Source organism: Ambystoma mexicanum, chromosome 2p (assembly GCF_040938575.1).
Source record: "Ambystoma mexicanum isolate Mex_15411 chromosome 2p, UKY_AmexF1_1, whole genome shotgun sequence".
NCBI lineage: Eukaryota > Metazoa > Chordata > Amphibia > Caudata > Ambystomatidae > Ambystoma > Ambystoma mexicanum.
In genome coordinates, this window is record NC_090923.1 from 1,078,307,536 (window position 1) to 1,078,332,420 (window position 24,885).

At 46.2% G+C, this 24,885-nt stretch overlaps 1 protein-coding gene across 6 annotated transcripts in view; it reads left to right on the forward strand.

The window, feature by feature from the left end:
* Positions 1 to 221: 221 nt before the first annotated feature.
* Positions 222 to 24,885, forward strand: part of SF1 (splicing factor 1) — a 292,507-nt gene continuing 267,843 nt past the window's right edge. For 3 of the 6 annotated variants that reach the window (XM_069645030.1, XM_069645031.1, XM_069645034.1), the window contains exons 1-2: positions 326 to 883; positions 2,295 to 2,423. In XM_069645030.1, the coding sequence (XP_069501131.1) occupies positions 469 to 883; positions 2,295 to 2,423 (544 nt within the window). In that variant the 5' untranslated portion in view covers positions 326 to 468. Of the gene's footprint in view, positions 884 to 2,294; positions 2,424 to 24,885 lie in introns of all 6 variants that reach the window. The other 3 variants (XM_069645035.1, XM_069645033.1, XM_069645032.1) reach the window with 3 other exon arrangements.

Here is a 24,885-nt window from a genome sequence, read left to right on the forward strand (position 1 = left end):
CATGAGATTTCACACTCGGCTGGAAACGACTGCCAGGGTTCTCCCGGTCCACAATTCACGTTCTAGAATCTAGTGTGAGCATTGAACAAACGTAGCGGCGTAACTTCCGCTTCTTTACTAGATGTCTGTATGGCATTGGAACCACAGAGTGACACTTCCATTGGTTGTATCTGTCGTCACGCTGACTTTCGATATACGCAGACCGGCAGAGACCAGCAGCCAGGGCCAATCGCTTGCTATTGGTTCGATGATGGTCACGAGGGCTGATTGTACGTAACACGGTTGTAGTAGAGGTAGAAAGTTCCCGAAGCGCGTTCACGAGAATCTCTGCCGCCGTCTTCGTTCGCCTCCCCAAGAAATCTACCACTTGAAAGTTAACGGTCGCTCGAGGCCGCCCTTCTTACACCGAGAGAAGGGAGCCGGTGGCGCGCGCGAGGGGGAGGCCGCGGCGGCTACTTATCCGACCTCATGGCAACCGGAGCCAACGCTACACCGATGGGTAAGCTGCACCCTTCCATCGGCGCCAAGCGGGGCTACGACCAGGGCCTGGCGGGGCTGGCTCCCCCGCATGGTGCGGTGGCGGCTCCTTTAGCCTTCCATCTTATCCCACCCCAGGCCTTTCTCCTGCCGCCGCCGCCCCCTCCCCCGCTGCCACCGCCGCCTCAACAGGCCCAGCAGCTGCAGCTGCTACAACCACCGCCGCCTCCTCCCCCGCCTCCCTCCTCTCCGGCTCCACAGCAGGCCCCGCCGCCGCATCCAAAGGCCCAGTTGACTTCTCGGGCAGCATTCCCGCAGCCCTCCAAGCCGCCGCCGCCACCACAGTCACCGCCTCCGAGATCACGGCCGGGCCGGGCCGCAGCATCTGCCAGAGGGGGAGGAGGAGGTGAGTGAGAGCGGACGGCGTGGAGGTGCGGGCGTTGAGGGTGGGGGTCTCCAGGGTTAAAGGACACTAAACCCCGAAGTGATAAATTCCCCCAATGAAATTCCATATCATGTTGTCATCAGCTCTTCGAGTCCCCCCCAAGGGCCTTGTTTGTGGCTATGAAGCAAACCCTAACCGTGCACGAATTCCAACATGGCAACCAAGTCAAAAGGGCTATTGAAGGTGTCCCCAAGTTGAGGTCCTGCTCCAACGTTCAGGCCAGCGACTAATATCTTTCGTGTTTTGAGAGGCGAGGCTTGAAGATATTGTCAAATTAGGTTTGCCTCTTGTCCCGGGGTGTCATAGCTGTGCCCAGCGAGGGACTTGATTTGGAAATGTGGGTTTTGCACGCAGACGGTGAACTCGCGGTGCTGTTGGTTGCGCCGTGCGTCTAATAGCGCTGCCTGGTAGAAGGCTCCAAATGAGTTACTATTTCCAGGTGATTAGCACCTAGCGAGAGAAACTGCTGCTGGCTGCAAGGAGTTAGCTTATCGTCGTTTTGAATTACATAAGGCTCCAAATGCCAGGCAAAAATAACGAACATTCGATGAACGTCTTAAATGTATGCGACAGATATTTGCTGAGTTTTTTTTTGGTGTTTTTTTTGGTAGCATGTGGTAAATGGTAGCTGTTTCTGTGGTGAAATACCTCAACGATAAACACCCACTCGGGAGGTGGGTTTAATATTTGTAACCTGCATGCACAACCTTTCTACTTTCTGGACATTTTTAGATATTCATCTGAACGGGGTGAAAGTGGTGTTTTCACGCTGGTCTTTGAAATGTAACATTTTGATTTGCCTGGAAAGGGGGGTGGTGGTTGTCGCTGCTTTTTGGGGTTATTGTGGGTTGGCAAACAGGAAGTCGCTCAAGCGTTCAGTTTCAGGTAGGTGTTGAATCATCATTTTGCGTGGGTTAAATAACCCTGATGTAACTAACGTCGCATGCGTTTGTTTGACACTAATTGTATTGGGGTCGAAAGTGTGCTTCATGTCGTCACATCAATCTCCTATATATATATATATATATATATCAGGATTTTTTTTTTTGTTGAGTTGACCTTCGAGTCGCAATTGTTGGGGTATGTTTGGAATGGTTTCGAAGTGTTTGGAACCCACTCAAGGCAACATTGAGTTAGTTTCTATACGTTTGAGACCGGTTAGACTTACTGTGAGTCATTTGTGTTGTATCGTGTGTGTGTGGACGGGTCGTTACGATCGGCCCAATATATGAGCTTGGCTTGCAGTGCCACGTTACCTGTTTACTACTTGAGCCAGAATGCATATTTGTATATGGTTGACATTCGAGGTTCGCGCGAACCCCCACTACGGCATGTTCGGTTTCTTAATGCTGGCAAATTGTTTATCCCGCAGTTGATTTCTCCAGGAAGCGGAAGAGAAGCCGCTGGAACAATGATATTATTGACCAGAAAACAATCATCCCCGGAATGCCTACGGTTATCCCTCCCGGGTTGACGCGAGATCAAGAGAGGGCTTATATAGGTAATACATTTCATTGAAATCATAATTGCATTTTGTTCGTCTACTGTCAAGGTTTGTTTTGTACACTATTGCCTTAGCCATTAAGCGGATGCTGTGCACGTTCCTAATGCATGGTAGTTGGACTACATTTCGAGGTAAACTGGACTCTGTGTTCCTGTAAACCGTGTCACGAGGAATCGAAGGTCCATTCAGATGCACGCTTCTGTGCAGTAAAACACTGACAGAGGAGCATTACCTTTTTTACGCATGTGAATGTTATGTACCATGCTTGGCCAATGTTTGCTGTACTGTAAGTCTTTCATGAATTGTGATCAAACCCCCAGCTTACCGCGGTGTAAGTGGTTCGCTGAAATGTGTGTTTAGACTTATTTCGTGAGTTAGTCTCTATCATCTTTGAAACTTTGCTATTGTTCATTGAACGCTTAAGTGTGTTTGAGGGCTTTTGGGTTCTTTTTCTTATGTTGGCTCTCATCCACGATAGCTTTGTTTTTGAGTTGCAATAATAAGGCATGTGTGGAGAATGCCGAACTGAATTGAAAAAAGGGGCAGATGTCATTAAGGTTGCACGATTTCAATGGGCACCCGAAGTTGAGGGTATGGGGTGCTTACAAGCACTGCAGCGCAATGAATCGTTTTTTTTATTATTTTTTTTTTTTTGCTGCTTTGGAAGGATGCCCGTTGTCTCCCCATGACTAGATGGCCAAAGAAGTATGGAATTAGTGTGTGTGTGCCTTGTTACAGACTGGATTTTTGTTCGCCCTCATTTTCCACCAATGGGGGCAGGATGTCAACGTTCACTGAATGTCTACAGGCAGAAAGCTGGGTGTGGGGCCTGACCACATACAATGAAGGTAACCTGTGTCTGTGGGCATTTCCTACCGTGGCCACTCGCGCCATAGCCCTCCCTTCCCCCCTTTTGGTGGCTTGTAAGTATTGGTTGAAGGCTTATAACTATTGATTGCAAGTGCAGTTAGTGATACAAACGTTCCCTTCCACTGCATGCCTAAACCTGCACGTAAATTGGCATTCGCAATGAATCGTTAATGGGGATAGTTATACTGTACCCTCACGTTTGTTGATGATGGTTAACTTTCTCCTCGTCTTTTTAAATCATCTCGTGCCTATCCAGTAGCGTTGCTGCTAATTTGACAGTACTTTAACACCCAGAGCACTGACAGCAGTGATCTGTGATTTAGAAATTGGGAGGCTTGATATACGTTTGGACGGGGTGCTTCGAAGTATGCGGGAGATCCACGGTGAAGTTTGTTGGGTCTTTTATAACGCTTTTAGCCTAGGCTGATATAGGTCGAAGAATAGAGGGCATGCTTTTAAACAAATACTTTCAATCTCGTCCAATCGGGAGGCTTTCTGTTTATTAGGCGTGACATATTTCTAATAATTGCTTAATGTTGGTCACTGCGTTGGATCATATTCCATTAGGGTATAAAATACAACTGCCTGGAACTATTTTCTCCAACTTGCATGCTGGCTTTTAGGCTGACTGAAACCTGTGTAAGAACTCTTCCCCAGCTGTACTGATGTCATATCTGTTTATCCGCATCTCAAATCGTACAACTCTGGGCAATTATGCGTGCATGTGGTGGCGAACTGAACCATTGTTTGCTGCCTGGGGGTGTTAACTGCAGATTTGCAAACCAAACGCCTGGGCTGAATGTGACAAATTAACTTCTACCATCCAGGAGTAAAAGGATAAGTACATGATAAAATGACCACTCTGCTCTCGTGTGTACAAACCATGAGCCAATGCAATCATGCAGGTAAAAATAGGCACAATTGAAATATACCTTCACCGTTTGTGATAACTTGTTCCGAGGAGAGGCTATCCACTCGAGGGGTGTAAATGTGGTTCAGTAGCAGCAGCAAAGTATAACAGTCCAAAATAAAGGAATGTCGAATCAAGATTCTACGAAACTATATATATACTTAAACACACAATACACAATAATATTTAGCTAGAAAGCACTGTAAAACCACACCCCTGTAGAACGAACATAGAATATGCAAAGATGCGATAGATGCAGCTCTCTGGATAATGACAGGAAAAAGGGCATTTAACAGACCACAATGTTTAAGGATATTTCTTGAGGTTTAAAAGGACATGCTTAAATGGACCATGGGGGCAGTTGCAAATCAATGGTACCTTTTTTGCAGTTCAGAAGTAGTACTCCCACGCCCCTTTTTTTTTAAAATGTTGACTTAGATGATTAGGGCCTTACTTACCTGTCATGCAAAAGACTGCATACGTTTAAGTTAATTGCTTTATAATGCTGTGTAAATTCTTGAACACACTGGACGGGAAGTGCTTTCTGTAAATGGTGCATGTCAAACATCTGTTAATGTTCCATAACAAACATGACGGAGCATCATTTACCATATATGTATTGTAGAGCATGGTCATACATTACATAGCATGGTCAAAGTGTGGCTGGAGCGAAGCCACACATTAGACACTACATTCCAAACAACGTTGATCATTGCTGGCAACAGATTGTGCCTCTGGACAAGAAAGAGCAGAATTTACCCCAGCAATCCAGTGTCTGCAAAAAAAAAAATCTTAATGGGAATATTAATGAAACGATACAGCCACTTGGGGAGGACCACCAAACGCACAAAAGATATTCTGCCTAACATTGTCAAAATATTAATGGTAATGCCTCAGCTTTCCTGGGCACTGGAAAGTCCATATAAGGGTTTTCTTGTCCTCGTAGATTAGGAAGAACGGTTACAGAGAAGATGGGCAAGGGACAAACAACCTTGTTGCACGGCCATGTTTGGACACTAGCCAAACGCGGTAAAGCAAAAAACACCAAACTGTTAGTAAACACTAACTGCTGCCACCAGCCTGTTCCTTAGCCCCACACAAAGTAACAAAGTCCAGAGTTAATCTAAGGCGCAAAACAAAATGTGTACCCCATTGTACTGCATTTTAACATGCATTGTAAAATATATACATTTTTATAACTTGGGTGCTTTTTTTTAAGGCAAACCATGTTTGCCAGTTTTAACAGCCTGAAGGACATGTCGGTGTAGTGAAGCTGGAGGATTCACTGCAAAAAGAGCATGCCGTACAACTTCAGGCACACTTTTGCGAATGGACTGTAAAAGCCTTTTTGATGCATTCCTCCATACTTTATGGTGTTAGTTTGCGTAAAACAGTATTTTGCCTTGAAATAACATAACCTGAGGGAGAGGGCAATCATTGGCTGGGGCAGTATGACTCTGGGCTCGGTGACTGGTTTATAGGCGAACGACCGTTTGTAAACGAAAGTGAAACTGTTTTTTCTTTTACCAAGGATTACCGGCCTGACTAGGAATATTCATGAGCATGTGAATCCATGATGGATAACAAGTTACATGTAAGTAACTTGTCCCTTATGGTGATTTAGGTGCACTCACCCTCTCAAACTCCATGCTTTCTTGCTGGGTGCATGGTTCCCAGCAAGTTGTCGAGAAGAGAGCTATATAGACTAAATACCTTCATTCCCCTGCCACCAGTGCTATTATGGATTGTATACGGGTGACTTCTGGATGAAGGGCTGGTTCACATATATATGCTGGATGATCTCCTCTCCAACCCCCTCCCCCCCCCCCCACCTCCCAATCGGGCATTATGTTCTCACCAGAATCAGAAATTGACTTGTTTTACAAGATTAAATGCCCTCCATTACACAACTTTTCATGTTCAGTGGGTAATTCAATTTTTTTAGACCATTATATTTTTGCACAGCTTATGATGGCGTGCAATATTTTGAGCACTGGTAAAATGGGAAAATGTGGATGTTGTATCAAAATATAACCAATTACTTTGAATTCAGTAAATTTGGTACTATGGTTTCGTACTACACCAAATTGCTGCTCCTCGGCTGTGATGTATGCTCCCACCTGGGGAAACTAGTCCTTGCTCTGCTGGATCGAGTGAGTGCAGTAAGTTGAACGAAAGCAGGGGAAGGAGGCTACAGTCTAGTAAAATTAGAATCGTGTCATCTGGCACTGTTGGAGCCTTTAATTGGGTTAACTGAATTTCTCCCATTGTGCCTTCTCTGTAGAAATTGTCACTGAAGTGAAACTTCTTTGTGGCTGTTTCTCCTCCCAAAAAGCACATTCCTAGAGTAGCAGTCTCATGTCTATCTTGCAACTCAGCAAGATTTTGAATGTCCTTCAGAAGCTTAAACTGATTCTCCGGGTCTTGCGGATGAAGGCGCACCACCTTTGCACATGGCACAACCTTTACTACTTCTCACCTTGGCCACAATTTGAAGCCAGTTATTCGAGAGCCTCTTGTTTGTATGTATGCAGCAGGTGTGTTGTTGCTTTTAATGTCCCAGTTTCCTACGCCTCCTTGCAATGTACATGTGAACCCACCCACCACTCTCGGTGCCTCTTGTGTTGCATCCCCCACATACAGCCTTAACTTTTGTAAGAAGTCCACCAAATTAACTGCACAGTAAATGATTAGTTAAAATAGGTTTGGTTTAAAGACTTGGTGGCCATATTCAGTTGGTGCACTTAAAATTGATATCATTTCATCACTGCGTGTGCAGGGCCTGTATTGCTGTCCAAAACTAGAACTGTTTTTCTTGGGCTTTTCGGATCTATTGTGTGTGTGCGCGTGTGTGTATACAAGGAATATATTGTATTGCCCGTTTTTGTTTCTACTTACAAAAAACAAAATGTAAAGGTTAACAATTACCTGACTCTCAAAAGGGAGAATTTGTATATAATGACCAGGTCTCGGTTAAGAAATGGCTCCTGTCGCCAAAAGTTGTTAGCTGACTTTATAAGCTACAAACTGCTTTGCATGCCTTCTGCCTTCCATGTCCTTGTGGTCTGATGACATGGTAAACCCATGCACACACAAAGCTTTCTAGACCGGTGGTTTGTGTGACTCTGAAAAGCTATCCCATATTCCCTTTTTATTTGCCAACAGTTGGTTCTGAATCTTCAAATTGCCACAAGACCCACAGGTTGAGTAACATTAAATTATGATCTTGAGCTCAAAGCCAGATTGGTGCCATATGTTCAAAGCTGAAGCCGCACGCACTGCTCTTCTTACTACCTGAGACACCATCTTTGCTTTAATTTCGAATCTGGGCCCTTCATATGGCTCGATAGTAAGATTGGATAAGCAGGAACTAACGGCAGCTCCTGGGCACCAACCTTAATCTGTGACCGGGAGCTACCATTGGAGAGCGAGGAGCTAGTACATAGCGCTCCACGAATTTAACTTCCACATTAGATGGAAACCAAGAACTTTGTCCATTATTTATTTATGCTTTAAATGATGCTGTATTGGTGTGTCCTAATGTTTGTTTATAGATTTGTTTATAGATTGTCCCAAATGCACAGTTACATTCACATAGGGGTGTGTTCACCATCAATTGGACTGGGGGGGGGGGGGTGGATGGTTCAAAAAGAGCTCGTGGTAGCTGTTGGTGCCCAGCTAACCAGGCTCTTCTAGGCTACAAGCAGGAGCTAAAGGACTCCCCTCAATTTCGAACCCTGCTTTATTATGCCTGTTCTTGTTTTCTTAGCACCTTTTTGGCTTTTTCCACCCTTTCTAGGTCTTGGATTCAATTTCACTCCGGATACTTGTGCACAACTTGCAGGGGACATAGAATGTATTTTTGCGTAGGTTAATTTTGCATACTAGTGTTCTTCTGCTGCTCCTTTACTCTCCCCCTCCCTCCCTCACCACCTCCCCCCCGGGCACTACCACCAATGGGACATTGAAACTGCGTAATGTTACCAAGACACGGCTTCACCTTTTCCATATAATTTATCTGAATTCAAGAAGACTAATATTGTGGCTGACAGAAAAACTGGACAAATACCTTGTTGTGAATTGCCTATTTGTGGGGTGGCAAAATTGAATCTGCTCCAAAAGAAAGTGCATCAGCCTGAAATTTAGCTAGAAGGACATGACTGAAGGAAATGCCAAGGTGCAGTCTCCTGAGTGAGTCAGTAGTTCATAGTTTCAGGTCCCACCCGGGTTGATCTAATAAAGGTGTAGTATTGCTGCCCTTAAAGCAAGAGCAAGTCTGATGGGTAAAGATGGAAGGCTTCAGGCTTACATGATTTCTTAATGCTCCTAAAGATTTATTGATGTCTGGTATACCTGTCCCTACAAGCCTATACTGGGGTGTCGATGGTGCTAGAGATGTTGTACTGGATGAGGGGGAAGCTGTTCTCTTCTGAAGTCTCCAGGTGATTACCATATTGTTTTAAAATGACACTAATGAAGGTAGGCACAGGTTTTGTGTAGCACATGGTCGTTTGAATGAACAGTAGTCCCTCCATGCAGGAGAAGAGATGGGAAGTGGTTCTTGTAAAACAGCCTGTCCCTGAAGATATTTGGCGATTTGAATTCCCTTCTTTGGATACCCACAATGGACCGATATCTCGTCCAAGCTCATTGTTCCTGTAGGAGTAGATGATAACCCTCCAGACCCCCTAGACTCGCTTTCCCCAACAATCTTGAAATTAAAATTGCTGAGCAAGCAAACCAAAGGGGGAAGTGGGGAAAAGACTGGTCTTGCTGGAAGGAAGTCCTTGCAACTTGGACGTCCCTTCTGCTGAACTGTTCAACTGACCTACATTGAATCACACACGCACTTATTAATTCCTCTAACCCAAAACTCCTCTGTAAATCTCTTTAATATCCCATTTATCTGTGTCCTTTGCTTCTTTGCTGAAAGGCTTAATCTTCTTGAACTGAAGATGGCTCTCTCTAGCTTTTTGACAGTGGAACACTAAGTCCTTAACTTTCCTTGTGTGCAACTTATTAACAATGCTGGTAGTACTTGAAACCTAAAGACTGACAGTCTTTGACTCTTAAAAAAGAAAACGAAATGACTAACCAAAAAATTATCCCAGCTCTGGGCAACGTGCGTAGCTGTGTTCCTCTTACTGATCAGTCTCTCCTAACTTGCTGACTGGAAACGCATTTTTTTTCACATGCTGTGACATCGTGATCGCATAACAAGTCCTTATTTACTTTTCCTCTCAGGTGAGGCTTCCGGATCCAACATGTGACGCGCACGTTGAAAGGTCCTTTACTCGTAAGGCCATCGAGAGACTTAACTGTTTGTATAGGAGAATACAGCTATACTCTTCCAGTCTCCATCGTGCTAGGATTAATGCATGCTGTACCCTTCATGCGCTTCATTAGTTATTACGACAGTATCTCGTGCACTACAGTTAAATAACGTTGGTACGCGCACACCTTACTTTCTAAGCAGATTCCTTCTGGGAATTAATAAAACATCTTTTAATGTTCTTCGGGTTATCTTGAGACTTTGTTCTACTGAATTGCTATCAACTTAACTTGGCTAATTAAATTAATCCTGACTTCTTAACATGTCCATATTAAAACACATTCTTCAGAGTTTATTTGAATGATCACTTCTCATTGAGTGATGGTATTTCCTCAGACTTCCTGGTGTTTTACTGATTCTCCTCTTTAGTCTTCTATGGGTCTGTCTTTCTGATGATTTCTTGAGCTCTCGCTGTGACCTGGTCTGAATGAAAGGTAGTTTAGAATCTTTGGCAAGATCCCGAACCACATCACAGGTAACTTACAGCCAAACAGTGCTGCATGCAACAAACTCCATCTTGGGCTGGGATTAGATTAGTTCCTACAAATAAGGAAAAGAACAACATAGACCCACTCCAAGGACCCCGACTCAATAGACCGCACATCTCCTGCTTTGAAAATCCTGATCCGGCTTCTAATCTGAAACCTGGGTGGGGGCGCTGATAAGTTATGAGCTGGGATCAGATTGGACTCCAGTTGATCCAAATGGCCTGGGGTTGAATTGGAGCTAGGAGCCCAGTTAGAAGAGGTGGGCAGGTGTAACCAGCCATCCTAATATGTGTATGTCAATGTACTTTTAACAAAGCGGTTGCAGAACAAGGTGTTTCCACTGGAAAGATCAATGTATAACGCAATCGGTTGCCTAATTTCTTATTGCTAGAGTCCATAAACTTCCATGGCAAGCAGTTACTCCCAGGTCATAAACGCTTAATTGGGCATTGGTGAGACAGTAGGTGAGTATTGGTGTATACGCTCACTAAACAACTAATCTGTTACTCGCCGCTCCGTAAGTAGGTCCGGAATGAGGATCAATGACCTTGGAGACGAATCGATATTCAGCCTCCAATTCCAGCTCCCCTGCGTTGAAGACTCTGGCATCCTCAAAGAGGGGCTCTTCTCTACAACGTACCGCTCTGCTGTTTCGATTAGAACAGAGGTGTCAGTTGAATAAAAGAGCGGGGAGAACAGGCACCTCCAATACCAATGCTGCAAAGGAATACAAAGATATTAAACGGTGTTGAGAGAGGCCATATGCAATCAAGCAACAGTATCCGATAGAAAATACGTAGGCAAGGGTTGGAGTGGAGCTTCACCTGGGATGGATCTACAAAAGAATCAAACCCAATGAGTGAGAATAGTCTAATGGTTTCTTAGAGTATTTAACCAAAAACAGACCTGAATTGTGGGGCTTTCAAGGCTTAACGATGTCCAGGTTTGGAGAAAACGACAGGATAAAATAGCAAACGGGTACGTTGGTACAGGGAAGTAAACCTGGGGACACGAGGGTGGTGCAAGGTCAGGAGAGCGTCAATATGCACTTTGATAATTTCATGAAGTATGGTAATCCAATAAATGTCCCAAAATCCAGTACAAGGAAATAACCAACAGAGCAGTAGGTGGTAAGTGGTACAATGTAGCCAGAGATGGCGCTGGCAGAATTGCCCAATAAATAGATACAGGAAGTTAACCTGAGAGAACACACTTCCAGGCGAGGATTGGAGCAGCTGAGGTGTTCCAAGTAGCCGCTAGCGGGTAAACTGCGAGGGCCAGCAGCAGCAGGAGGAATAAAGCAATAACGTTCCCCGTCTGCTGATGGCAAGCCGGAGCGGGTAAACTGCGAGGGGCAGCAGGAAAAAAACAATCCAATAGCGTTCCACATCAATACCCAGAGAGCATATGATGAGGGAAAAAGAAGGCAGTCCGGGTCAATACCGTAGCGATCTGTAAATAGTGCCAAAAGAGGTGAGGAGTAACAATCCAGAAGTCGGGTGAGGGTCGGAACCAGGGGATCAGATCAGGCTTTCGTGACAAGGTTTTCACAAAAGAAAAACAGACATAACCGCAATAGCAAGAATCACTAATTAGCAGCAATGAGCCCTTTGGAAGGCAGCGGTTTTAAACCCGTATGGGGGCGTGTCGTGCTGTACATCTTCCACGTATGAGACATGTCAGCTGACACGGTTTCCGCCGTAGCTTGTGCAGGCGCCATGGCAACCTGTATCTAGCCGGTCAAGTGGCACAGCGAGTAGAGCGCCCGCTTTGACACCCGTGCAGAGCCTGTTAACGCAGGTTCGAATCCCGGCGGGGCCAAACTCAGCCTTTCATCCTTCCGAGGTCGATAAATGAGCACCACACACCGTGGGTAATAATAAGCAGCGCTCAGATACCTGAGGGTTTGTAGCGCTATATAAAAGCCTAATTATTATTATTATTATTATTATTATTACTCCACAAAGGCGCTTGCAAATGAGACGTACTCCGCAGGGTAGCCCGAAGTGTACCATAATCGCTCTTCCCTCTTTTGGGGGTTTAAGACCTGCACCATTGAATGCATCTTAATTGCACATCATTTTAGTGTGGCTGGAAATAGGTGGGCTGCAAGCTGTTCTGGTATTCACACCCGCCGTTATTGTGGAAGTACAAGTGCTTGGTTGCAACAGAACTTCCGCGTGACTCCCAGTTTGATGTGAGGTGTTGCCCAACAAGTGTTGTGAAAGGAGGAGAAAAATTATGCTGGTGTTACTTGCTGTTTCCGGAGAGAGTCGTCCTGGTGTTTTTTGAGGACAGCTGACGATCTTGCTCCAGCCATGGAAGCTGTTCCTTTTAAAAGAAAAAAGGCAACAAGCACCTAAATGGCACTGCTGATCCACTGATAATTGATTATTTCTCTGAAGAGGAAGCAACACTGCTTGAAGCTGGAGGCCAACCACATTCGGTGATGGTAAGAGGAGCATGTTAAGAGGTATTTTCAGGACTATCGCTGTGCGTGGGTTCAGAGAGGCAACCTAGTGGGTAAGTAAGGGCTTTTCATGCTTGGTTTTTCCAAGCTCTGGGTAGTATAGGCTAAGCAATGGCTTGGTTTGTTGGTACGACAATACTCTGGCAAGAAGTCCCTCGTCAGCGGGCCATTACTGCATAAGCTAATGCCCCCGGGGGCCCCATGGTTACATGTGAGGGCGAAGGGCCAAGGGGGCATTACCTTTGTCGGTATTGGCCCGCCAGTGAGAAGCTTATTGGCATTAGTATTCCGGGGTTGATGGCCCCGTGATACATTTCCTTTTCGGCGTGTCTATTCCGTTCATGAAGTAGACTGATGCAGTACACACTGGTTGGGGGTGGGGGGGGAAGCAAGGCCATGCGTACTGGTTCATTATTAACCCCTTAAGTGCCACCACTGAGCCGGCTCGTCAGTGGAAACTGCTCCAGGTTGCCACACACTAGCTGGCTCGTCGGTTTTGGCACTCTGCTTTGCTCGATCACTGCAAAGCAGGGATCGAGCAAAACTCTAATCCAACCCCCAGGCTATGTGAGGGGGAGGTTCCCCTCACATGGCCCGGGGGTTGGATTTCCTTCAATTTCACGTCAGCATGCGTGACGCACACCGGCGTGAAATTGAAAGTAAATTCCCAGCGGCAGCCATTTTCGGCTCCCGCCGTGAAAACAGAAGTTGAGTGTTCACCTTACTCTGCCTCAATCTCTGGCTATATTTCAAGCCAGAGATCGAGGCAGGTGTTGTTGGAAAGGGGAGATCCTCCCCTTTCCAACGATACCTTGTGAGACAGCATTGCTGCCCGCGGATCGGGCGCAGAGCTCGATCCGCGGGCAGCAATGCGCACTAGACCACCAGGGATCTGTTTTGGGGAGGGGGGCCGCTTACTAGGTAAGCGGCCCCCCTCTCCCCAAGCCCCCGAAGCATGGCGCCATGGCTGTGGAGACCCCTGGGGGCAGAGTCATCTTCCCCCAGGGGTGAAAATAAAAAAAATAAAATTTCGAAGGTAGGGGTTTGGGGCCCACTAGACCACCATGGATTGTAGTACAATTGGTGTCTTTGGAAAGGGGAGATTCTCCCCTTTCCAAATACAAAATTTTTGATGTATTGCTGGTCACGGATCGACGCAGAGTGCTCGATCCATGACCAGCAATGGCCACTGGACCACCAGGGTTATGTTTGCGATGTGGGGGGGCTGCTTACAGTAAGCAGCCCTCTCCCCCTCCCCGGCCCCCAAAGCATGTGGGCACATATCTAATAAACCCTGGGGGCAGATGGCTGATCATCTGCCCCCAGGAAAGGGGGCAAAAATAAAAATAAGGGACTTTTGGGTTGGAGTGGGGGGGGGGGGGGGGGAGAGGCACTAGCCACCAGGGATTTATTTGACAGAAAAGGGGAAATGGGGGCACCCCTTGTAGCCCTTCCTGGGGTAGATATCTGGTTTTAGGAAGGGGCATCTGACCCAGGGAGGGCTGAATGAGATGCCCTCCCCTGCATTTGGTGTGGGGGGTAGAGGGTCACCCCATTACATTAGAAAATTACCTGGCGGTTTAAGGTGCCCCTCAGCCCGCCCTAAAGTGTAGTACCATTTTCAACTTTTTTCTTTGTTTACAAAACTTGCCTTGGCGCAGAGGGGCACATTGGTGTACCAATCTGGCGCCAGGGTGCCCAAACATTACTGCCCCACCCACTGGGGGGCCTGTCCCATTTTTGGGGGCCCTCTCCGCCTCTCGCACCAAATGGGTGTAAGGGGCACCTCATGCAAGCCTCCGCGGCTGAGTGAGGTACACCGCCCCTCCATTTGGGGTGGGGGGAGAGGGTGGGGCGGTAAGGTTAGGGCACCCCAGCGCCAGTTTGGCACACCAATGTGCCCCTCTGCACCAAGGCAGGTACAGTAAACAAAGAACACAATTCAAAATGGCAGGCTGCCTTTTAGCGGGGGCGGAGGGGCCCCCTACACCGCTGTGGAATTTTCTAATGTGAAGGGGGGAGGCACCTCACCACCCCACCCCAATTGGAGGGGCGGCCCATCTCATGTAGCCCTCCCCAGGGGCAGATAAGGGGGTGGGCTGTCTTGCACTCCTCTCTGGGCTCAGGCATCTGTTCCTAGGAGCAGATATCTGGTCCCAGGTAGGGCTACATGACATGGCGCCCACTCCATTGCGGGGGAGGGGGGCAGGGGGCCATGCCCCATCCCATTAGAAAATTCCCAGACCCTTTGGGTTGCCCCCCCCCAAAAGCGTTCCACCATTTTCCATTTTTTTCTTTGTTTACAAAACTTGCCTTGGCACAGAGGGGCACATTGATGTGCCAATATGGCCCCGGGGTTCCCAAACCTTACTACCCCACCCACTGGGGGGCCTGTCCCACCATTTTTGGGGGCCCTCTCCCCCCACCCCAAATGGAGGGGGTGTACCTCACGCAGTCGTTTGTAGGAGGCCTAGCGAGTCCTGCATGAGGTGCCTCTGCCACCCATTTGGGGTCGGGGGAGAGGGCCCCCAAAAAATGGTGGGACAGGCACCCCAGTGGGTGGGGCAGTAAGGTTTGGGTGTCATGTCATGCAGGCCTCCCTGGGACCAGATATCTGCTCGTAGGAACGGACGCCTGAGCCCAGGGAGGAGTGCAGGACAGCCCCCCCCTTAATCTGACCCTGGGGAGGGCTACATGAGATGAGCCGCCCCTCCAATTTGGCCATGTGTGGATTCCCACAGGTGTCCCCTTTTGGGAAAAGCTTGGGGATCCCCGTTTTCCTTGCTGTCTTCGACACCCTGGGCCTAAATCTGTAGGTTGCCCACATGAACAAAATGGGCAGTGGCGAAAGGCTTGGGGCTCCCAGTGGGGTACCCTTTGACTTTTGCACCCCCTGTAGGTGCACCCACACATGAGGTACCGTTTTCATCCCTGTAGGGAATAAAGGCCATGAGTATATCTTGCAAGAGTTAACAAACTTTAATCTTTGCAAAGATGAGGATTGGGGGGGGTGGCAGTGCTCTGCCATTTCGACCAGCATTCTGTCTTCCTTGGCTGGCTCCTCCAGACAATTGGCCAGCAGGCGCCTTTTATGTACTCTTTTTAACTTGGTCACTGGATACCGGCAGAGCTCATCCAAAACTGTTCTTCTTGCCATACAAGGGATGCTGTAGTCTCCAGTGTTGCATGGCCAGGTTTACATTTAGACCAATCCTGCTTAACATACTGCTGCCTCTGCAGGAATACATTGTAGCTCTTGCTTAGCATCGTTTGTTGTGTTATAAACATTCATAAACACATCTTCTCGCCATACTCAACACTTCAATATAATTTTGAGTTATCTGGTCCAGTAGTTTCTACAAAACCCCTGTTTTCCCATCCATAGTACTCTGTTGTGCATGGAGTTTTTTTTTTTTTTTTTTTTGTCTCCATTGGCTTGTAATGGACGGGGAACACCTGCTGAGTTACCTTATGTACTCTGCCTGCAGTCCATTTTTAGCACAGGCTGCGTTCTTTTTGGCACAGAGGATTCTGCTGTTCACTGTGCTTTGAGAAAAGCAAACTACCCTTTAACAGTTTTACAAATCTAGTCAGCTAAATAATTATGTGCCTTATATTTAAATCCTACCTATCCTTAGTTAGGAACCCCCCCCCCCCCCCCCCCGGACTCTGTAGTGCTTAGAAAACAGTTAACTGAAGTCTTGCCTAATTCTAAAGCACTTGGGAATGACAAAGTATTATGCCCCTTCCCAACAGAAGCCCCATAGGTGGACTGCACAACACTTTACTTGCAACAATTCTGCTTCACTGCAAACAATTTATTGTGAAGCGGGGAGAGACAACATGGTTAACCAGTAATACACAAACTGTAGGGGGCAAAAATTCAAATTGCCAGCAAACTCAATTCTATTCTTACAGCGCACCATTTCACTAACATGGCTAGTGGTGGGTGCACATTTTGCACCCTGAACAATACCTTCCAGGTTTTTTACAACGTTTAGCCCCCACCCAGGGTAAGTAAGCATCCCAGTGACCAAGTAGAATTTGCAGGTTAATACCTGCATGGGAGTTAAGGAAGTCTCAAAAGTACCCCCACCCCTCCATAGTAATTTGCAACCAGGTATGGGTAATGTTATGGAGTGGGCTTGTGTCCCATTTTTTTTGTCTGCGCTGCTTGTCATTGTGATGCTTACAAGAGAAGCGCTTTAACCAAAATTATGCTAGCCTTATTAGGTGAGGGGACGAGTGGTATGGTGACCAGGTTACTTGCTGACAAGTCTCAAGACCATGTAAAGTGCAGTGAAAAGGACTCGGATGGTCCAGGGACACTTCCAAAGTCCAATTGCAGGACATGACTTGTTGCTCCCACCAGTCTATGGGTGGCAGGCACCAACAAATGTGCATATTATCCGAGTGGATAACTTGACCATGCTTTTTCTTTCAGCTGTAGCCCTTGGTTTGGGCTTGTCTTTAGTATGTTGGCTCCTGTGGGCGACCAACAGAATGGCCTCAGACTGTCCTCTTATCCAGTCGTTGTGGGGCTGCCACAGCCCACCAATGGGGGAAGGATCTGCATCATTCCAACAGTGGTTGTCCAATTGAAACGGCCAGCTACCCCACGTATCTGCAAAGCAATACGAACCACTTACCTAGGAGAAAAGTATATGGGGGGGTGGAATAGTTGCAATCCCATTTTTCAGCCAATTTGTTGCACAAGGCGCTGGGAATCTAGAGCTGGATGCTGTGCATTGGATGCCCATGTTTGGGGGTTTCTGACCTTAGATGGCTGAAGGTTGCCAGAGGACAAGTTATGAAACTGAGCAGCTATATTCTGTGTAGGGAATTGAAAATGGCATTATCGCAATAAAAAAGGTGTGGTTGTTTACTGGAAAAAGTTGTAAAACATGGTTGCATGTTATTAATCTTGCTAAACAAAATTAAAAGGGGATGGTGTCCCTCGTCTAGTGAAGGTGGCTTGTACAAAGTAAGAATGTATGAAAAAGCTAAAGGGAGATACCCTAGGGTGGACCAGTCTGCTCACAAAGCAAATGGATAACTGAGGCCAAAAATGGCTCATCTTAAATTACCAGGATAGAAAAACAGAGTGCCGTTTAAATCGAAGGTTAAAGCTGCACTAAGGAAACATTCCCATTGCCGCTTTTCCAACTGTCGTCCTAGGAACGGGGACGACAGATGCCTCCTATGGATGGATTTCCCACTCTAGTTATATTTCATGGGCAGGTTTTCTGTCCCTTTTGGACATAGGCCTATTCTCCATACAGAAGTCCCGCAAGGATTCATTCATCCTCTCCCCTGTGATCTTTAATCTTCCTTGCTCAACACCACCAATACGCAGATGACGCACGGCTCTACCTCAAGAGATCCTTCATCGAAGATTTCCACAGACTCAAGGACTGCTTCATGTTGAGCCAGTCATGGATGTCAGTGCTTACCTGAAGTTCAACCCCTCCAAGGCTAAATTCCTACTGCTGACAACCACACCGAACACCCTGACAATCCAGACCTGGCTCTCTACTATGAACCTTGAGGGCCTCAGCTGGCAACCTGCGCCAAATCATTTAGGTTCGACATCTACCGACACTCTCAAACAGCACGTAGCATGAAAGAAACACATGGCTTGGTATCAACTTTATCTCCTGCAGAAAATCAAGCCATTCATCCCAGAAAACAAACTATGATCTGCGGTTCAAGCTATGGTCTTCTCCTGGATGGTGGCAATGTACTTTTGCAAGGCCTTTCGGTGACTACCCTGAGATGTGTACTTGCATGCTGCAGCTTTTCTCGGAAAAGGACTGATCATTCTGGTTTAACTCGATTGTTGATGGCCAGTAATCTACGCTGCCGTGACCAGTATGTCTTAACCTGCACCGCCATCCACCGGCTTTAGTATTCGTGGTTCCTCCACCAGTGCATACACTTGGCGCAGGCAGTAAGTGGGAGTCTGCATAGTATTTGAGATCGGCGTACCTAGCATCTGAGCTCTGACCTTCATCCAAGTCAAGCATATCTTAAGGGGCACTGGCAGCTGGCAGGCCCACCAGAAGAGCTATTTTGGAACCAGTCGGGAATGTGTTCACTCTTCTATCAGAAGCCAAAATTAGGGCCCCTTCAACTCTTTAGGTGCAGGCCTATCGAAGGCCTGTAGTCCATGTGTAAGACTATTGAAACCTCTTTGGGACTGATTCCTTATGTCCACTAAATCGTTAATCAGTCTTTAACAATTCTACAAGGCCCCGATCACTTGTCCTGCAAGACTCCTAGTCTTAAAGGTTTGATTACCGGCTCTCGTGTCCAGGCAAAAGTGATGCAGGACTTGGGCTCATACCAACGCTTGCCTAAATCTAGATCTTCCTGCAACTTTTGCTTGAGCCATCATTATTGCCGTCCTTTTCCTGAGGCCTAACACATTTAGGCTGGGGGGGGGGGATTATAGCCAACTAGCTAAAATGTGATGTTTACAATTAGTCTGTACAACAGAACTCGCACATTTCAGAATTTGAGATGATAAATATTGACATTCGCAGGTGCGATTTTCTTTTTTTTTAAATATATAGAACAAAAAGCACACAACTGAAAGACCAATGCAGTTCCGGGCCATCCAGATCCTCCTTCAAGGCCCATCCCCTAAACAATTACATAATTGACCCATTGGGCACAAACCTGTAACCATTCATTGTGGTGAATCTTAATGACCTTAGTGCCATGTTTGTCACTAAAGGTAGAGTGTAACCATCCATAAACCTTAAAATCCACAATACCCCATTTAAAACTTTGTAGTAGCATGGGCAGGCACACATAGTAACACCCTCCTGCCCCACTTTGCTTTAGATTTGGCAGGAAACCACGCAGATGGCAACAGTTTGCAGTATAAGAACCTTAAACATAACATCCGTAGTGAATTCATAAAATAAGTCCAGATCAACAATCATACCTGGTTGCACTTAAAATACCCAATGGAAACCCAGGCCAGGGTTCTGAAAAAAGCGCACCAAAACCTGTCGGAGAGATAAGTGGAAGCACAGAACCAATGTCGAATCCTCCTCAGAAACATATTACCCAACGACAAACTCAGAGAACCGAAAGCAGTTGGTGTTGAAGGCTGGGGGCAAAATTCACTAGCTCAGCGATAAAGAAAGCATCAAAGGTCCTGCGAGATTCGAATCGTTTGTGTAACAATCCATGTCTTAACAATAACCAAATTGGTCACCTTACTTTTTACAAGATGTCCTCTGGCGCTGCTGAACCCCTGAGTCCCTCCAAGATGGTACACTACCTAAGTTATAAACGGCTTAACCCGGAACACCCCCAAGGGGAAGTGGATAAAATGGCAAACATTAGAGATGCCAGGCCTTAACTCGGGAGGATATCTGCATGGGGCGAGGGTGAGTAACTGGTTAGCTTATACATGTTAAATACCTTCCCCCTTAATTCCCTGGTGACTCACTACCTGAATTTCCATCTACTATATCCAGAGGAATTTTGCAGTTTTAACTTATTGTTAAAATGTCTTTTGTCTAGATCACTCCGAAAAGTTATGGTTTCCAAAAGTTGATTTCTTTGCTTCATCAACCTTAAAGAGTAGTTTGTTGCTAACACGTGCTTCTTGCCTAACGCTGTTTCTTCAATTTCTGAATCTCTGCTTTTGTTTTCAATTACTTTTACAAACGGTATTTTCTGGTTGCATTCCTTACTACTGCGCTAACCTCGCATCCAGAAAAATGTTTAAAGATGGAAAACCAAAATAATTGTTTTTACTGCTAGCTTGCAGTAACAGTGGGAGTCAATGTCACATTTCTTCTCCCTCGCGCTGCCTGGAAAGTTCTATTTAAACATCGACTTCTCTTAGGCACATATGAGTACCCAGCCTTGGTAAAATGTAATTCCTGTTTATTTCAATCAAATGTCTCAAATAAGATAGCAAGAGCAAATAAGAAATTAGCTGCTGCCTTCTGTGGCTGAAGCTGCTTTCTCCTTCACTGCCCTGGGTTTAAATTAAAGGGGGCTTGGAAAACATTACCTGCCAATTGGGGGGAAAACTAATGAAAGGCAGTTTAGAATGTTGGTCAAATGGGCTTTATCACTATAGCCAATCGGCATGCTGGTTATTTTCCTCCCTCTTGGCTTGGGGAAGCTTCCCTCCTCGGAGCACAAGAGTGAAGGCCTAAACCAAGGTCATAATAAATGAGAAATAAGACCCAAACGCACATAGGTAAAACTTGTGGCCTTCTGCCCCTCAACCCGACACTGATATTCAGATAGTAACCCCTGAAATTCGCCCCACGGTATAGACTAAGGGATTGTATTCACAAAATGATGCTACCTCCAGTAGATTAATAAAAAAAAAAACACTGCCTGAGGTTGGTGGTCAAGGAAACCGTGACACATGTGCCACGTTGATAGATGAGCATAGAAAATATTAAAAAGTGGCCCCACAGACCCTTCGTAATCGTGCTTAAATCCAATGACACTGAAAAACTCACTAAAAGAAGCCCCACATTAAAGCGCCCCTGATGTGTGAAATAATCCAAGAAAAACCAGAAAGAAATAAACACTGCAAATAATGAAAATGCATTGCAAAAGGGTATAAATACACGAAAAGAACAAAGTGCATGCTCTAAACTCGCACTGAACCCAAAGAGTACTTTTATCTAATAAACACTTAAAGGTTTGGTCAACAAAATACATATGTATGCGGTAAAAGCATTGTTAACCTAATTGCAAGCAAAATGCAGTTCAAAGTTGATGTACAAAAAGGGTTAACTGCCTGTATATAATGCATTGCTTCTGTCAGTTAATTTCCCAAAAAATGGGTCTAATACCCAATCCGACACTCAGAATTAGTGTTAAACTAGCATGATCCTTGGATTGTTAACACGTTTGTATGGGATTGTGATGGGGTCTGGGAAAAGGCTAGATAATCTGTTAACAACTTGGATGGTGTTCCAATGCTTATTTATGATTCTCTTGACCGGGTTCCTTTGTACCATGTCTGTGGGGATGAAGTCAAATCAGGACATTTGCGTTGCTCCCGTGGTATCACACTCATACATTTCTGACATGTTCTCCAATTCCGTTAGGCTTTCAGAGAGATCACTATTCTGGGTACCCTCAAACTTGCCAAACTACATATGCTTGCCAAAAGGTGTCAGCCAAATAAATTGACAGATAATTGGGTTGTGCATTGAAAATACTCGGACAACCTACTACAACAAATACTCTGGTCCGGTATCATCCAGCAGTTAACACCACTGAATAGGACTATTCACGAACTTCAACCAATGATTACCAGGGATGAAGAAAACGGCTCCTCTGTTTGCGCACACACAACTAAGAAGTATAGCATGGTCTGACCAGAAATGCACTTGCTCTAGATATACAAAGACCTGAAATGCATCCACGCAGTGTTAGATGCAAAACCTTCACATCTGCCCTGGATTTGCCCAAACAACCTCATAGAACCGAACCATAGATGCAAGGGATGTGTAACTGCAGATTGCCCAAAGAGAGCGGGATGTAAATTTTCACTCCATTTTTTTTCTGTTACAGTGCAGTTAAATAGACCAGTTTTGACAAAACTAAGCCCTTAAAATTCAGCAGGTGTGGGATGTCCTGACCAGCGTGTTCCTCTTTGATGTACTCCATAATGCCATGTTGTATGTGTCTGACTCCCTTCTCTTATATATAATATGTATGTGTTCAATGGCTTTGAAACGGGAACCCTCGGAGTTAAAGCTGGTCCTGACTTCCACATCTGTTGAATTTCAAGGGTTTTTTCAAGGGTTTTGTTAAATCTGGGCCACTTATCTGCACTGAAGTATTTTTTCAGTGAGTTTCAAGGGTTTTCTATAACAGGTTTTTTTTACGTGCAACTAGCCACCTCTATCTTTATGGGATTGCATAGGCTCTTCCCCAATCCCCATAGCATTTTTTTTCACTTTTCGTTTGCGCTTATTAGCGGAATAGCTGCAGCTAGTCATGTCATGCATCGAAGAAACAATTGCTGTTTTTCACTTCTGAATAACTCTGCTGCAATGCAGTTTTCTTTTACAAATTTCTGGATGCAAGAACACTCCTGGAAATCGAACCAACGCTTTGTGCCCACATTGTTTAGTACCTGGTCCAGTGCCCTCCAATGGTTTTGGCGGTGCGCTGGAGCAACACTTTGACACTTTTTCTCTATGGGAAAAGGAATGGGGACTAAGCCAAAACTGCTGTTAACTTAAATTTATTTTTTTCCCCACGTTTTCATATGCAGGCCTGCGCCAACAATCTTAACATTTCAGCCAAATCCATCATAAGTGAAGTTATTAGCAATACATTTTTCGGGTTTCCTATGTATCTCGATACTAAACTATAAAGCAGAGACCTATATTGCCGATGTTGGTTCTGCTTAGAATCATATTTTGTGCATATAGTCATAGTGGTAATCGTGAAGTATTGCGTCTTTCTTCCGAGAATCGAATGGGGATGTTGACCTGGGTTAACACTATCCGTGACGTGTAGTGTACCCAAAATCCCTTTCGCGTCTAGGTCCCTCGGATTGTTTTTTCCACCCAAGTTGTTATTCGCCCCATGCGGAGCTCGATGTATTGCTAATTCATCATTTTTGTCCCACGACCGGCGGTCATCTAGTCTTCAACACATCTTCGAGGATCCCGTTGCCAAAGACGTCTAGCTTTTGATGACTGGTGCATTGGTGGATGCTGTCGGCCGCGTGGCCTACAGTAGGGAGAGTGGGCCCCCGGGGTTTGATTCGCTGAGAATGCACTTTATTTTCCCCTCTGGTCTGGCTGCCGCCCATTACCTCTACTATGGAGAGGAACTTAATTAACATTTTGTCAGTCCTGTAATGTAAGGGAAAATACCTGTGGAAAGAGGCACGTCAACAAGTGTCTCCCTTGTGATCACGGCGAGCAATCCAAACCTTTCCGTCCATGGACGTTGATGGATAGGTGGACCAAATGGTGGGCGGCCTATGCGATGCAGGCTTATTGTGTTCTGCCCCCCCCCCCCCCCCCTCTCCTGTAGGCGCAGTCGTCAACAGCAAGGACTACAGCAGCAATGGCTCTGATGTGGAGGCCATAGACCTTTCAGCGGAACCGTCTGGTTCCCAGTTGCCCGGCACCACAGGCATTCCGACCGGTACTGCTATGTGGAGGTCACACCCTAGCGACAGAGGCACACTCGCACCATCGAAGGCTAGGCATTCAACCTCACAGGCTACTTCGACGAATACGGAAACAGACGCCAACAGGGCTGGAGCCTACTGATCCTCAAGCTCTGCCGCCCTCCCCACATCTGCCGTTGCGGCATGCGTCTGGGCATTCCAGCCATAAGGGCATCTCTTTGGGCGCCGTCATGTCATCTAAGAGCACATCGGCCCCAAAGGTTTCGGCAGAGCAGAAAAACAACCAGCACTACGAAGGTAGGCGGAGCAATCTCCCTCTCACCCACCGGAGCTGCGCGAGAGTCTTGCAAATAATGTTTTGTTGGCAAATAGGCCAAGAAGCACATCCTCTCATTGAGAGTATTCAGAAGGTTCCCAGCCCCTCTCTAAGACTTGCCTGACAAATCTCTTCCTTCGAAGGACCCCTGTCTTCCTGGACAGCTGCCCCTGACCCCCCCCCCCCCCCAGTTAATCTCTGTGGACCAGACTGAGGTTTGAGAGCTATATGGACAATCCGTTTATAAACTTATCTGAAAAGTTTATTCTCCCCCCCCCCCCCCCCCCCCACCCCTTTCAAGTCAAACACCCCAGGACGATGTTTTTGAGTTCTCAGAACCCAAAGAGGTCTACGAGGATCCCTATGGTCAGGAAGACTACCCATTTGGCCAGGACACAACGGACAAGGGTATTTATTATGTGTACTTCCTTGTACCTAAAAAGAATCTCACCATGCGCCCTGTTAGGCTTGTGCCCAGAGAACAAGTTCAGAATGACAACATTGCAGGATGTAATAATTACATGGCAACACTGGATATGAAAGATGCATACTTTCATATTTCAATGTTGCCAGCGCACGGAGTACCTACGGTTCATGATCGAGAACAAGCACCATCAGTTCAAGGTTCTACCCTTCGGCATTGCCTCAGCCCCCAGGGTGTTTACAAAGGTACTGCGGTAGTAGCTGCTCACTTATGCAAGCAGTCCATTCCAGTCTATCCTTACCTCAAAGACTGGCTAATAACGGGATTTGTACAGAAGATGCCCATCAAATACCCAGAAGACAGATCTTCTCTTCAGTCTGGGATTCTCAAACGAGAACGTCCAGTCTGGACACCAGCCAAGTCAAACAATTTATGGGGGCTCTAATTTGGACCAAAGACCGGCTTTCCCCTCAGAGGCTTCAAAACGTGCTGTTCCAGAT